The following is a 15113-nucleotide window of genomic DNA, read 5'->3' on the forward strand; positions in this document are numbered from 1 at the left end:
GTCCACTCATTCGCATTAGCAACGACAAAACCATTTAAAATGCGATCGTACAGGAAGGTGCGATACAAAGAAACATCCTAAACATTTTTTTACATTATTTATTTTATACACATTCTACAGAATACAGAAGAATCCAATGTTGAAATGAAAAGATTTTTAAATGATTTGAAAAATACAATGCCATTTTTTATTACGTAATTCCTCGTTCAATAAACAGTCATTGTCTTGCATGATTTTTTTTTTATACAGAAAATCTGAATATAAAGTAATAACGAAGATCGCAGCGACATTGTTGAGACGCATCACATGGCTGGTAGAGCCAACACTTGAATTGGACGCAAATTTGATCCTTGCGAATTAAATTACTTTCTAAAGATACGAATAAAGTATAAAGACAAAGTGCATATTACCTTATGCAATTAAAAACTTCGATACTTTATAAGGCAATTGTCGAATAACGCATACTTTCCGTATCAATATTTTTACAACGCCATTGATTATCACGTAAAAGATACATTGTCCTACGGTAAAATTCTATCGTATTCTTTATAAAGGGGGAGGGGGGGAGGAGGAAATGAAATTGTTACGGTGTCCTGTGCTCGCCATCACAAAGGTTTGATTATAGGTATTTCATAAGTAGGCATAAACCGGATAAAATATGTATATTAATATCTTTTTCAATTACAAGATATCTTTAGATTTCTCAGTTATACATGCCTAATAGGAATAAACTTTACGAGTCTCACATTATGGTTATTACTTAAAAAAAAAACCATTGACATATTTCGAGTACTCTAATATCGATAGTACTTCTTGATATAGTATAGTTACAATATAATCAGTATTAATACACGAGAGTACAGCTGTATCTTTCCTTCCCTTCGTTTCGAATCTATATATCTCGATTAAGAATCTGTATGCACTACAGTTCATTACAATTAATAAGTAATTAAAAAACTTTACGTCGAATAAGCTTGGATAAACAGACAATCAGTTTACGCAGCTTTAGCTACGTATATGAATGGCATACGAATGGTACTGATACATTACTATTCATAGACGATAAAGACCCCTGATGACTGACGCGATCACCTTCTACTTTCGACGAATTCATTTTTATACATTTCGTCTGGAGAGGTTCGATAATAAAAAAAAGGGAAACAACTCAAATTATTCGACTATCATTAATCTGCAGAAATCTGGCAAACCGATGTTATCGAAGATGGGTGTGGTACTAAATGGATATTAATTAACTATTGGATATATCCAAGCTTACTCTTTGGAATAGAGATCACTTTATCGTCGCGCCCTTCGTGCTCTGGGGCTGCCACGGCCGCGCGCGAAACCTCGACCACGGGTCGGCTTTACTTGCGGACTCTGATCTCTAGGTTGATCCACCTTCGGCGCGGGTTTCTCATGGTCAGTGTGCTCTTTCTCGTCTCCGTCGTCTATTAAATTACCTATCTCCGCGTCATTGTCATTGTCAATATCGGCCCACACTTTGTCAACGGGTGTCTTCTTCTCCTGGGTATTGGAAGTATTCTGCGAGGCTTGTTCACTAGTGTTCTCAGTTTCATGATTCTCTTCCTCCTCGGATTCCGCGTCGGCCTCGAGTGGATCGTACTTCTCATCCCCGTCAGCTTTCTTCTGAGCGTTCGGGTTCTCACTGTTTTCTTCCGCTTCCTTCGGCTCCTCGTTATCTTCATTCTCGGAATGAGTGACTTTGCGACGTTTCCAATTACTCTCGTACTCTTTATCATTATCGGCGGCGTTCTCGTTAGTCTGCAAGTAATAGAAGAGAAATTGTTTTACGTGTTCCTTGTTTAAAAGTAGATACATCGCGACAGAAATTTTGCGAGCAATCATTCGTACCTCAGGGTTTTCCGTTGATTTTTGCTCAGCATTTTGTTCGGTATTCGAAGTTAGAGATTTTACTTCCTGCACGAAATTCCGGTAGTGCGTGATGCTACGTAAATGAGCATTCATGTCGTCAGCTAAAAGCATGAATCTTCTACACTTTTCGCAGTAGAACCCTTGCACTTCTTTCACCAAGGATTTCCCTGCAACAACGCGGATCAATGAATTATATTCTGATAGAAACAATGCTTCGATCGTGTCACTGCAAGCTTTGCTTACCGATAGAAATTTGATTCTGCCGGCAATATTTATAAGATGGGATCTTGAACTTCTTCTCACTCAAATTTTCAGTAATATCTGTAATGTATTCTTGTTCCCCAGCAACCTCCTCTTCCTTTTCGTTCTTAGTATCAGGGCCAACGTCTTTCTCTTCATCTTCGGCAGTCCGTATTTCAGCTTCTCCTTTTGCAAGTTTTTCTACGAACAAGATGATAACAGAACGTTATATATCTAAGCACTTTGCTTAAATTACTTTATACTACATACCTTTCTTTTTATTTTTCCGCTGTTCCTCGCATTGTACGGCATTCTTCATGTGCGCGGGTGTTAAGCAATGCTCGTCATACTCGATACGCGACGGGAATTCTTTCACGCAAGGGAAACATCTCGGATGCAAGAACGTTTTCAATTGTTGATGCTTCTCGCTCTTTCTGTGCGTCGATAGAGTCCCGTAGAAGTTCAGATCGCACATCGTACAATATTCTCTGACATTGAGATCCACGGAAACCTAGTAGCGACACACAAAGGTAAATACACTACGTTCATTACTATTTTTAACAGTTATATGCACCACCTTTTTCCCGCGACGTTTAGAATTGGTTAAACTAAGTTCACGCTGTTCTTCGGCTACTCTTAACTCGTGCCTCATCAGATCCACTTTCAATTTGTACGATTCGTCTAATTTCTCCATCATCAGCTGATGCGCGCGTCCTCGTAAATGATTTTCGAAAGACTAAAAGAAGAGAAAAAACAACCTTTTACGTCCCGCTGTAAAATCTGTTGTGTATAGAAAAGATTAGAAAATAAATACACACGTATCCATCCCACATATGCTTGTTACAAATATGACAAAACATGTGGCTCATTGGAACCTCTGCGTAACGACTTTCAGCGTGTCTGGCTTCTGATTTCTTGCCAGTCATCTTGGCGTCCTTCTCGGTGGCGGATGTGTTCGCCTCCTTCGACGCATCCTCCGTTACAGACTTGTCATCAGACTTTTGTTCCGCATCCTCCTGAGGTTTCTCTGCTTCCTCGGTTTCAACGGCCTGAGCATCCTCGGCTTCCTTCTTCACATCCTTCCAATCGTGCTTCTTGTCCTCGGACTCTTCGATCTCTTCGCTAATATAGAAACAAACGCATAATTTTTATCGCAATTAAAGACTCGGGTTAATTTCATAACATTCTTCTTTTATAAAGATGGTTTAAACATTACTTTTGTTTAATGTGTTTAGTGAAGACACATGTACGCAAAATTTTCAATGTCGATAACTAGAAAAAAAATTGGGCACAATATTAAGTCAAGCGAAGATAATTCACACTTCTATCAAGGGCAGAAGTATTTGAATTACCTGTTATGAATAATGTGTATCGAAAGAAGAGCAGACGGAGCATATTTTATATAATTATAAAATGCTAGTGTTATGGAACTGTAGCTAGTCTAACTTAAATTTGAAATGTGAGTTGAGTTTCGTCAACAATGCGAGGGCTGAATATATAACATACTATATAGACATATGTATATATATCTGTATGTATACTTCTTTAAAACTCGGATAAGAGAAAGGGCACGATGCTGATTTTGTAGCGATTATACCATATATACGTAAGAGACACCGTACATACAAAGATAGGTGACAGAATGAGACTTACTGAAGTTTGAAGAAACTATTCACAATCACCAGGAGCTTACCTTTTTACAACAGGTGCTTCTGCTTTTTCATTATCAGAGGTCTTAACGTCCTGCTGTTCCTTTTTGGCAGCCTGATTTTGTTTAGAGGCAGGAATTGGTTTAGAAGATTTATCGTTGCGATGTTGATTTTGGTTTCCATTCATACGCTGACTGCCAGACTGGGGTGCACGAGATTGTTGTGCAGATGGACCACGTCGCCCAGCAGGGCCATCACGGGCGCGATTGCCCATCTAGTCATGTAGGTCAAATGACCAAACCGTCATAAGAAGTATCTGATATAATTGCGATTCTTCTCGAATCGAATCTTTTTGGTTAAGCAACCACTGGGATCTTTGAGGGAGAAAATATTTCTACTCGATTCGGAAGCAGGACGTATTCAGTGTTTCAATCAACACCAAAGGTCAGTGTCTCCACGTTACAGTGGAAGGGAAAAGGAAAACAGTAGCAGATAGTCGAAGATGCAACCAATCATCGCATCGTCTAACTTTCTATAGGCAACGATCGTGCTGGATCGCAACATACGATCGATGTAAAACACATTTTTTCCTTCGAACGTAGTTCAATAAACGTCAATGAAAAATAATCAACAAGAAGAAGATGTTAAATCGGTGAAAAGTGCAACCTGCAATCAATACTTTTCAGTAGCTTTTCTTCCATCAATTTTAGCTGCAATGACGAATAGAAGACTCGGGCAGAATATACATGAACCAAGCCGGAGGGAGAACACCTCCGGTGCCTTTGCTGAAATTGACTACGCAAAACCAGTTAACAAACCACTAATAGAAATCGCATTCTGAAATCAATACACGTCTTATTACCGTGCTTTTTAATGAAATGACATTGCGATGGTAATTAATGCCTCAGCGAAAATCACGCGTGGCAAAACTAGTCCAGCAATAAGAACTGCTTATATCTTAGTAACTTCAAAGAGTAGCCACATAGTACTTCATCCATTGATTGAAAGCCTCGGTGATGGATCGATCAATGAACATAAGAAGGAGAATTTCAAATTTTCTGATTAAGGATTAGTGTTGTTGATGTAAAAAGAAGTGTGGACTAAAGATTGCCCTTTTACAATTTTCCTCTAAACCGATCTTCGTATATCCGCTGAAAATTTACATATATTCATACCTTGTTGTACGGTTGAGGTCGCTGGTTCTTCATAGGGTGCCTTACGGGACGATCGTTAAAACGCCCGGAAGAAAAGTTCTGCTGGTTTTGAAAATTCGGTCCAGGTCCAGAAAAATTATTCCCAAGGCTGAGGAGCGACGGTACCTGCTTTAAATACACAAGTACATTCGTATAATGTCGTAAGCGGGGCAGAAGAAAGCTTCCAGAAGAAATTGTGGTAATTATTTAGAAGTTTTCCATCCTCACCGATTTCAATGATTTTTGGATATGTTATCAAGATCAAGATTTAGAACAACTTTTTCCTATACATGTTACCGCCGCACGACCTTCATTTTCAAGATATTTGCGAAAAACTTCTCTTGATTTATTCCGACGTAACGCATCCCACTTTCCAACTCGTCCCAGATATTAGTATTGGTTGGGGCTAGATTAGTACGGGAGGCGCGTAAAGCATGATAGCGAACTGATGTGAGTTTAACTGATGTGATATTGTGTAGTAGCAGCAGTTGTTCGCGAATATCTCGGAAACGAAGGTCGAGCGGCGGTAACATGTATAGGAAAAAGTTGTTCAGAATCGTGTCCCCGACATCGTATCTAAAAATCATTGAAATCGGTGAGGATGGAAAACTTCTAAATAATTACTGAAATTGTTTTACCTGCGGCTGTGCTTCTTGTTGTTGATTACGCAGTAAATTCGTAATAAGGTTGCTGGCTATTGCTAGCTGTGCTTGCGGCGACGCCAAGGACAGATTATTATTTGGGGTTGGCAAAATTCCTCTGCCAGGCATCATCCCTCCTTCCCAGGGGTTCATTCCACCACTGCCTCCTCCCATTCCGCCACCCATGTTACCGCCCATACCACCTCCTCCTCCACCCATGTTACCGACTCTTCCTCCGCCGCTGCCACCTCCTCCGCCGCCTCCACCTCGATTATTGAAGTTTCGATTCCCAAAGGAATCTCGTTTTATTCCTCGGTTGAAAGACATCGTATCTAAAGAAGTAAGTCACAATATTATAAGACGCTACTTTATTTCTACATAATACTATTATTCACTATTGTAGTTCGAATATATAATTTTTATTAATAATAAATTCGTATAACTCTAGTTTCCATACATGATAACTCAAGTAACAAGTGTTTACTAAACGATGTATTATCAGATCGCATGATCTCGTAAAGTCTTCATATTGCACATTTTTAATTTAAAAATGGAGTATGGAAAGACGTCTCTTTTCGCTACGAGAAGCTAGATAATTTTCAATGGTTTATTCCGCCTCGACTTCTCTTTAGAAATAAAACATTACGCGGCTATAGGCACTGTGCTTTGCGTAAATGAAAGAGCGGGTGTAATATAGAACAGAAGATAACTAATCGCGATATCTTCGATTGATTACATACCAAACGACGCCGTACAATGTGACTAACTGTTAAATTTCAGCTACGTCTATTACAGCGGAAAATTTCTCTCATTTAACGTGCGAATAATCTAAATGACGTACCGCGACGCCCGGTGCGGAAATTCTCCTTATTGAAACATAAAAGTGAGAAATTACTTACCGGGAAAGCAGCAACCTGATCGCGACACAAGAAAATGAGGGAAAACGGAATGCTCAAGGAAATGGAGTCACCAAGCGTCTATCACGAACTAGAACGATGAAAGCTGCGTGCAAAATGGTCGACGCTGGATGCAACTCCGCGCTTTGATTGGTCAATCTCATACCCCCGTATTAATTTCTCTCATCTGGACAAAATTCATCAATGAAAATATCACCCTAAGGAAAATACTTCGATATGTCATGGAAATCCCGTACGGCGTAAGTTATTTAGCGGTGGGGGAACGTTTCGCGCGATGGCACCGCGACGTCGAACCAATCAACGCCAAGGTGGGATACGAAACGGCGCCACCGTCAAGCTAAATCAACTAGACAAGGGAATCGGTTGTCGACGCTGGTTAACTGCGGCCTCAAGTGACTTGGCTAGTTGGCTTTAGTGATCCTCTATGCAGTGATCGGAACAACGTGTATCGTCGCTGATTGGTTGCCGCGATTTGGAGCAAAAGCGGAAGTAGACAAAAAAAGAATCTGTAAAAAAGAAAGAGACAGAAATACTGATAGAAAGAGACAGAAATACTGACAGAAAGAGAGAGAGAAATACTGATAGATAGAGATAGATAAACATTTAGATTATTAGCGAATTCGGTATCTCGCACTGACCCTGTGCGGGTGCCAGATAATGAGTTAGATTGGTTGTTTCTGATAGAGACGAAGATAGCTCTGTAAGAATCAACCAATTCAAGTTACTTTCTGGCGCCAGCTCAGAGTCAGTGCGAGATACCGAATTCGCTATATGTTATTTCCGGTTTCGCTCCAAAATGGCTGCGGTTATACCGATCACTCCCTAGAAAATCACTAGTTGGTTTGGCTTGGCGCTGACGTCGTTTCGTTTCCCATCATTTCCCGAGGCGTTGATTGGTTCGACGTCGCGGCGCTATCGCGCGCATGCGTGGCGTTCCCCCACCGCTGAATAACTTACACTGTATAGGATTTCCTTGCGACCCTGTTTAAGCGTTACACGTGCAGTTCATGATCAGCACCTGAACCCTCGCAGTTTCTGTTTTAATTTCCCACAATTAAATACCAGAGGTGGACGAGGTTTATTGGTAAATTACTAAATAAACTTGTTAAGATGTCCTCGCCTAAGCATAGTTAAGATACAATTTGGCGAAACCAAATATTACACTGTTTTCTTTGAAACCGCCACCGGTGACGACCGGCGTTCGTGAAAAGAACAACGGCTTTTTTAATTATTGCTTTATCTGTGCGACACTTTTAGGATCCAATTTCTGTATTTAATGGTGAATCACCATGACAAAGCAGAGGCCTGTTTCATGCGGTCTTGATTTTTGTGCAGTGCCGGACTTAAGTGATTGCCTTTTAACAGCAAATTCATCAAAGTAAGTTACAAGGGGTGTACAACAGACTGTACTATATATTTACTCGATAGCAGCATTATTATTTAACACGTTCGCAGATATGAATTCATATGCGTTCCACTCGTTCACCCATTATTCAAGAGGGAATTCGTCTGCGCCTCAGAAGCTCGTTCCGGTCCGTTTACCAGACCAGACTTAGTATTATGCACTTCCGGTAAGCGATTCAACGAATATGTATGCTTTTCTAGGAGAGTAATCATACTTGGTTTTATAGATTGGAACAACTTGATTATCGGTAAACTATCGCCACACATTAAAGTGGATTCGAAGAATCCTATTATAAAAAGAAACAGCGAGAAAGCTTTACTCCAAGAATTAGCGTTAGCGAGTCACTTGGGCCTTGTAGGAGTGACTTTTAGGTTGATGCGAGGGATAGAGCACAATGCCAATCTCGCTAGAATTATCTGTAAGAAAGTAACGAGCTTGTGTACTTTACAGGTATATTCATCGACAAAATCCTTTTACGTTGTACTTATAACTTGTAGCTTTCTTAATTTCATTGTAGGTTTGGATACAAATACCTATGGAAAACCCAGTTAAACAAGCTTATTCTTACAGAGAACAAGAGTGTAATTCAGTAGAGAGTCCTTGGGAATGGTGGAATGCCTTTAGAATAATATGCGATTATGATAGGACGTTATGCGTCGCGTTAATTGTAAGCCACGATCTTCCCGAAGAAGAAGAGGTACTGTAAAATACTGGCGTCTTTAATGTACGCTGTTTAAAATATGAGGGAATCGTATTTAACAAATGAATTCGATTACAAGATTGATAGATGGCTAGGGGAACCAGTGAAATGCCTGATTCTACCGACCACATTGTTTATTACGAACAAGAAAGGATATCCCGTGTTAAGCAAAGCGCACAAGTCACTAATAAAGAAATTTTCCGCCTTGAAAGTACAATTTATACTTACAGGAGCGAATCGGTATCAAAATATTACTTATTATCATAATTATCTGGAATATCTGTGGAAGGTAAACTTTCAAGTTTATCGTTTTACATTTCCGCTTGCCAAAGAATCATTTTAAATGATCCTTTAATCGATCTTATTGACTCTACACAGGGGTGTCAAGAAAATGACCCGGTCGACCAATACGCTCGTGGCTACGAAGACTACTTACAATGGCCTTTGCAACCACTTATGGACAATCTTGAATCTCAGACGTACGAAGTATTTGAAAGGGATCCTATTAAGTACACTCAGTATCAAACAGCCATCTACGAAGCGATCGTTGGAATCACATCCAAGACAGAAGATAAAGATACGAAAATGTAACGCGCGACGCTAGTTAATTATTATATAATTACAAAAGTGAGGAAAGCAATAAACGATCCTCCTGTAATTGCAGAGTAATAATGGTGGTCGGTGCAGGAAGAGGACCACTTGTTCACGCATCCTTAAACGCAGCAGAAATGGCAAATGCGCAAATCAAAGTGTACGCCGTAGAAAAGAATCCGAATGCAGTATTAACGTAAGAATTCAGTTGCCGCAAATTGTCTGTTTTCTTCATTTATGTGCATAGTTTTATAATTTGTTACGCATACAGCTTACAGGCTCTGGAAAGAGACATGTGGGAAGGCAAGGTGACAGTAGTATCCTGTGATATGAGAGAGTGGAATGCTCCCGAGAAAGCTGATATCCTGATATCCGAGTTACTCGGTTCTTTCGGCGACAATGAGCTCTCTCCCGAGTGTTTGGATGGGGTTCAGAAATTTTTGAAAGGTACATTTTCACTGCATTTCATATTTCTACCATTGTTAATTACATCTTATCGGCTATTCAATCGTCTTAGACGATGGCATAAGCATACCGTCATCGTATACATCGTACATTGCACCTGTACAATCTTCGAAACTGTATAACGAAGTAAGGCAGTGCAGAGACAAAGGCAAATATTTCATGGCTCATTTTGAAACATCGTATGTGGTTCATCTACAAAACAAATACGACATAGCAAAACCACAGCCACTGTTTACGTTCAAACATCCGAACAGAGGTTAGCAAGCAGATCTGATTTGCGCGCTTGATTCGGTGAAATGTAGATTTCCGATATTATTTCATCGTTTCAGAAAGTACCATTGATAATTCAAGATACGAGATAAAAACATTCGATGTACAAGAAAATTGCGTGTTACATGGTTTCTCCGGATATTTTAATACAATTTTGTACAAAAATGTGACACTGAGCATAGAGCCCAGTACGCATAGCCCCGGAATGTTTAGCTGGTTCCCAATTTTTTTCCCAATTAAGGTAAGGCACGTTTATCTAACTATTTTTCGGAAGTGTATGGAATCTAACACGACTTATTACGGCAGGAACCAGTGCAGGTAAAAGCAGGGGATCAAATAGTTGTTCATTTTTGGCGTCAATGTAGCTCTAAGAAAGTCTGGTACGAGTGGTGCCTTAGCAAGCCTATTCCAATACCTATTCACAATCCTAATGGCCGTTCTTATACTATCGGTTTATAACTTAAGACTTCTGTGATTCACTTATCTCGACAAGAATCTGATACTACAGTATCATTGTAACAGTACTGGCAGAAACTTTGTCAAAGGTTCCTTATACACAAGAATTCGACGTGCTGGTATTTTATAAGAACGGCACTGCATCTAGTACTGACAAGGGAACCTTCAGGTTTGGCAATTTCAGAAAATTTGGATACTTAGTGTACTTGAAGGTCTTCAATCGGACAATAATTCTCAAAGCAGTAAGGCACGCGTTTCAGCCAAATTCGAGAAAATCGACTTTGAAAAATTCTGAGGACCCTTATACACAGGATGTTCCTCTGCCTATGGTCAACACTCTAGGGGGTGATTATACAGGCAAAAATAAGACTAAAATCAAAAGTGACGAAATTGCGGTAATGGCTTCGTTTTCGAGAAAATTGACTTTGAACTTCACCTAAATACGAGTGCATCGCAGGCGCTTGAAGGGCACGCGTGTTTAGGTGAAGTTCAAAGTCAATTTGGCTGAAAAGCGCGTCTTATTGCTTTGAGAAATTAATGTCCGAGCGAAGACCTTCAAGTACACTAAGTATCCAAATTTTCTGAAATTGCCAAACCTGAAGGTCCCCCTGTGAAACAGATAACGCGATCCCTCCTAACGTGAATATTCAACGAATTCTTTATAAAACTCTTCCTACATTGATATGGAGATGTCGAAATATTCGTTCGTTTAAAGCTTACGTGCGTACAGATAGGTGTAATCTAAGAAGTATGTTGTAAACGATTACAGTGTATTTAAAAAGGCAGCGAAACTTAATATCGAATACCGCACGCATACCAATCTGGTTGGGAAGAACACGAGACGGAGGCGACTCAATAAACGCTCTTCTCAGAACAGAATTTTCAGTTTTTACTCGTGAATTATTCACATTGAACTCGGAGGTCATAGATATTGTACAACTTCGATAACATAAATTATGAGTTATCTCCGAAGCGTGTTTCTGTTGACCTATTAACCTCACGTGATTGTACTCGGCATTTCAATAATATTAAATGTTTTCCGAACGCTACGCCACGAGCATTTCCTTTAAGTCGAAATATATGCATTAAGTTTTTTCCAATTTAAGGAAAACTTGTACCACATTTATGTATATTCGTTTCTCCTACGTTCTGTGCGTAAGTTTACCTCAATTCTTCAAATAAAACACTTTTTTCTATACCACATCCGAAATCTAAAATACCTTCTTGTTAACCCTTTCTCAACTACGTTACATCAATTACAGATTCGTTGTTTACCTCAAGATAATTACGTAATTACCAGCATTCTATTATTTATGTTTCTCCGCATTCGTTTCTCTTATAAATTATTATAACACGTAGTTGCACCGGATAACGTGCTTGTTGAACTGCGGGGATATCTCTTGGACGGGTAGTTTTTTTTATTAAAGAGTTAATGCATGCGGCAGTGTATTTGTTCCGCGTTGGTTCGAATTACACGATGATGAAATACAGTCTACGAGATAAGAGTGGCCGATAATACGAGGAACATATGTTGCTCCATAGAGAAATCTTTCAATCATTCATTCGAATCGCGCCTTTTCGCCCGTTCAGCAGCACCACGGAAAACTTACGAACTTGATCAAGGACGATAGGTTGCAGACGACACGAGCACGATAAAGGTTAAATATCGGGATCGCGTCGGTGCCGGTTCGATAGAGCTGAAAATGGCAAAGTTAGTTGCACAAATGGTGAAATGTACCGCGAGAACGATCTCGTGCAGTCCGAGGGAAAATCTACTCGCCCTTCCGATTTCGAAAGTGTCGCTGAGTGTTTCCCGTTCTATCGCTATGAGCCCGTGCCTCAGAGCCGGTGAGTTTAAAAGCTACTTTCAAAAGTTTAATTATCGTTCTAACCAATAAGAATTTATAATCAACTATTTACGTATTTACTTATTCGTATTCATTTATCGATGCAACGCAATCAGCGCTTAGGGACCTCTTCTAATAACAATACAAAATTCTTCGAATTTTCTACTAACAATTTCATTTGCTTTCGCATGCATAATAATTGTAAGCGTCTACTTGCATCCCCTCTTTCTTCTATATTACATCGATCTGAGGTATTTGTGCAACTTACACGATTCATAAAACACATGATTTTGATTTCTAGAAAGGTTGTACACAGAGAAACACGAATGGATAACTGTCGACGGTAAAGTGGGTATAGTTGGAATATCGAGTTACGCGCAGGAAGCACTGGGTGATGTCGTTTATGCCCAGCTTCCGAACGTTGGATCTGTAATAGAAAAGGAAGGTCAGAATGTTTGTCTACGCCTTTAAACGATTAACCGAAATTTAGGTTTAACACTCTCCGTTTGACCAAAAATTAATCTTTACAGCTGAATGCGGGGCGTTAGAATCGGTGAAGGCTGCTTCGGAGTTGTTTAGTCCTGTCAGTGGGAAGGTGGTGGAAAAGAATGACGCTGTCGAACAAACACCCAGTTTAGTTAATACGTCCTGTTACGAAAAAGGATGGTTGTTTAAAGTAGAATTAACCAATCTGGATGAAGTAAAGAATCTAATGGACGAGAAAGCGTATAATCTGTATTTAAAGTCCGACCCTCACTAAATGTCTTGTAATTTTTAATGTTGCAAAGTTACTGTTCAGTCGTAGTTTAATTTTCACTTTAACAATAGTTTGCAAAACAGGCATCGCAGTCCTTATTTATTTTAAACTACGTATCGACAATGATGAAGCGAACACGAGATTAGTCTCGCGATTGGTCGTTTAATTAAGTAGTGCCTCGTGTAAAACAAGTACAAAAGAAAGATTTGGCGTTGGAAAGAATACGTGGCACGATTTTGTATATAAGATTAGGTAACGTGCTCGAAGTAAGGCACAAGGCATAATACGTAAAGATTGTGAATCAAGAATATGAAGCCGAGTGCAGTAGTTAGCTGATGTCTTTATTAACCACTGTGCATTTTCTTATCTTGTTATTATATTTGTACAAAGCAAACAAATGTTTTAATATACATGTTATTCGGTAGCACGAATGACATCAGTGTTACAAATTATAATAAACTTTGTGTTGTACATAAACGCATTTAAATTATAATAACTTGTGTACATAAAGAAACGATTGAATGTTTTGAAATACTATTTGTAAATTCTCTGAAAATTGCCCGCTTAATAATTTACATAGTACCATCCTTTACCCTCGGTTTTCGACGTCTATCGTACGGCACGTCTCGTAGACGTTGCGGATACTTTACAATAATACCAAAGACAGGAGTGCGACAAGGGAAATATTATTGTTTAGGAGTTCAATCAGTATAATATATAAAAAATAGCACTGTCGATCCTAAAAAGGAACAGTTATTAGTTATTAATAAAGATATATTTACAATCAATCATTTTTTTTCTACATAATTTACAATTGCCAACTCCTAATGGCAGTGTTAACAACGCATAATAGTTCTTCTTTCAATGTTAACTCCAATTATTTATTGGATCAAAAAATCACATCGATATTAAATTAGATGATTTGCCAATTACAATTGGTAACTGTACATATTTAACACAATGCTCGTAACATCAGTATTATCGTACTTGCTAGTTACAATTATCAATAAACATATTGTAACAGAATCGAACGGACGATTAAATAGGATGGACACATACAAAGATAAATCGATTTAGGGATATATTTAGAAGAGACAATTTTCGTTCTTTTTTTTTTTCATTTTTGTTCTAGATAATTGTGGTTTCGATTCTTATAAGTTGTTCCGAAATTATCAGACCGACACGTTCTACAAAAAGCCTTGAGAATAGATGAGATTACAATAAATAAGATATTACGGTTTTAACTTGCTCTTACCCAAACAGCAACATAGGATTAACTGTGATTCCAATGGTTTTGTTCATAGAAATTATTGAATTTCGACTTAGATATATATTGTACATATGATATACAAGTATAATCTAATTTGGAATAAACGTAGTAGACAGCTAAGACAGTGACGCGGAAATAACGGGTACAATACTTGAATGGAACATTTACATTCTGCCGTTACGCATATTACAGAAGTGGTAGACTCCTCAAGTCTACGTAGGTAACATTCATACATTCCATTTAATTTGCTATCTGGGCTTGCCTATTCTGAGGTATGTGGTTTACTAAAAATGTAAAAATGTAAGACTTAATACAGTTACGAAGAGGTAGACATTTATATGCGAGTTAAATAAAAGTAATCCATTTTGAAAGTATTTAAAAGAACCAAAGCCAATAATAGTAGTAGTAGTAGTAGTAATAATAGTAATAATAACAATGATAGATGATAGCAATAAGTTCAAAACTGTTTTCTGACCGATCGATTAAAAGAACCAGGCGATTTGAAAATTTGGGAACATGTTAATATTTAACATTCTGCATTTGCAATCGAAGGTTTCGAAAAAATTTCACCGTGGACACAAATCTTTACTCACACGATAAGTACATGCATGCTTTCGAAAATATATATATATGTGTGTATATATATATATATATATATAGTTTTTCATGGTAGTAATACTCGCAGCTACTCCTCCTGGTTTGATTCAAACACTCGATTCTTCTTCTTCTTAATCTAATGTGGCATCGAGCTTCCTTATTTTGCTTTTATCTTTACGCACATCAACAAATCGTTTTTTACATCTATATTTAATAGCTTAT

At 38.6% G+C, this 15113-nt stretch overlaps 3 protein-coding genes across 7 annotated transcripts; 2 read left to right on the forward strand and 1 right to left on the reverse strand.

Moving 5' to 3' along the window:
• Nucleotides 1–204: 204 nt before the first annotated feature.
• On the reverse strand, nucleotides 205–6669 carry Pep (Protein on ecdysone puffs). Of its 5 annotated transcripts, none has more exons than XM_076819629.1 (10): nucleotides 6516–6669; nucleotides 5614–5948; nucleotides 4958–5104; nucleotides 3827–4056; nucleotides 2952–3255; nucleotides 2708–2869; nucleotides 2404–2644; nucleotides 2137–2334; nucleotides 1873–2060; nucleotides 205–1782 (listed from the first exon to the last, which is right to left on the reverse strand). In XM_076819629.1, the coding sequence occupies exons 2-10, from the start codon at nucleotides 5941–5943 to the stop codon at nucleotides 1297–1299; spliced, it is 2286 nt and encodes a 761-aa protein (XP_076675744.1). In that variant the 5' UTR covers nucleotides 5944–5948; nucleotides 6516–6669; the 3' UTR covers nucleotides 205–1296. The 5 variants fall into 5 exon arrangements, with proteins under 5 accessions (XP_076675744.1, XP_076675735.1, XP_076675727.1 ...); XM_076819620.1 differs by lacking the exon at nucleotides 6516–6669 and adding an exon at nucleotides 6074–6140 and having other exon boundaries at nucleotides 2711–2869; nucleotides 4958–5101; XM_076819612.1 differs by lacking the exon at nucleotides 6516–6669 and adding an exon at nucleotides 6074–6140 and having other exon boundaries at nucleotides 4958–5101.
• Nucleotides 6670–7486: 817 nt separating this feature from the next.
• Nucleotides 7487–11623, forward strand: Csul (protein arginine N-methyltransferase 5). The gene is made up of 12 exons (XM_076819834.1): nucleotides 7487–7617; nucleotides 7791–7911; nucleotides 7989–8104; nucleotides 8165–8388; nucleotides 8456–8635; nucleotides 8718–8927; nucleotides 9017–9225; nucleotides 9303–9425; nucleotides 9501–9676; nucleotides 9747–9950; nucleotides 10024–10205; nucleotides 10271–11623. The coding sequence occupies exons 2-12, from the start codon at nucleotides 7823–7825 to the stop codon at nucleotides 10421–10423; spliced, it is 1866 nt and encodes a 621-aa protein (XP_076675949.1). The 5' UTR covers nucleotides 7487–7617; nucleotides 7791–7822; the 3' UTR covers nucleotides 10424–11623.
• Nucleotides 11624–11934: 311 nt separating this feature from the next.
• On the forward strand, nucleotides 11935–13558 carry Ppl (glycine cleavage system H protein, mitochondrial). The gene is made up of 3 exons (XM_076820050.1): nucleotides 11935–12268; nucleotides 12569–12712; nucleotides 12798–13558. Exons 1-3 carry the CDS (start codon nucleotides 12124–12126, stop codon nucleotides 13025–13027), a joined length of 519 nt encoding a protein of 172 aa, XP_076676165.1. The 5' UTR covers nucleotides 11935–12123; the 3' UTR covers nucleotides 13028–13558.
• Nucleotides 13559–15113: the final 1555 nt, after the last annotated feature.

This window comes from Andrena cerasifolii, chromosome 1 (assembly GCF_050908995.1).
Source record: "Andrena cerasifolii isolate SP2316 chromosome 1, iyAndCera1_principal, whole genome shotgun sequence".
In the NCBI taxonomy this organism is placed as follows: domain Eukaryota; kingdom Metazoa; phylum Arthropoda; class Insecta; order Hymenoptera; family Andrenidae; genus Andrena; species Andrena cerasifolii.

Bases quoted from the DNA above. Each gene is read 5' to 3' on its own strand.
- Pep (XM_076819595.1), bottom strand. From the start codon at position 6,125: ATGCGATCTGATAATACATCGTTTAGTAAACACTTGTTACTTGAGTTA. The intron at 5,105-5,613 runs GTAAAACAATTT...GTGTATTTAAAG, and splicing joins AACAAGAAGCACAGCCGCAG to CAGGTACCGTCGCTCCTCAG. The intron at 3,256-3,826 runs GTAAGCTCCTGG...TTTCTATATTAG, and splicing joins GAAGCACCTGTTGTAAAAAG to CGAAGAGATCGAAGAGTCCG.
- Csul (XM_076819834.1), top strand. From the start codon at position 7,823: ATGACAAAGCAGAGGCCTGTTTCATGCGGTCTTGATTTTTGTGCAGTG. The intron at 9,226-9,302 runs GTAACGCGCGAC...CTGTAATTGCAG, and splicing joins GAAGATAAAGATACGAAAAT to AGTAATAATGGTGGTCGGTG. The intron at 9,426-9,500 runs GTAAGAATTCAG...TTACGCATACAG, and splicing joins AATCCGAATGCAGTATTAAC to CTTACAGGCTCTGGAAAGAG.
- Ppl (XM_076820050.1), top strand. From the start codon at position 12,124: ATGGCAAAGTTAGTTGCACAAATGGTGAAATGTACCGCGAGAACGATC. The intron at 12,269-12,568 runs GTGAGTTTAAAA...TTTGATTTCTAG, and splicing joins GAGCCCGTGCCTCAGAGCCG to AAAGGTTGTACACAGAGAAA. The intron at 12,713-12,797 runs GTCAGAATGTTT...TAATCTTTACAG, and splicing joins ATCTGTAATAGAAAAGGAAG to CTGAATGCGGGGCGTTAGAA.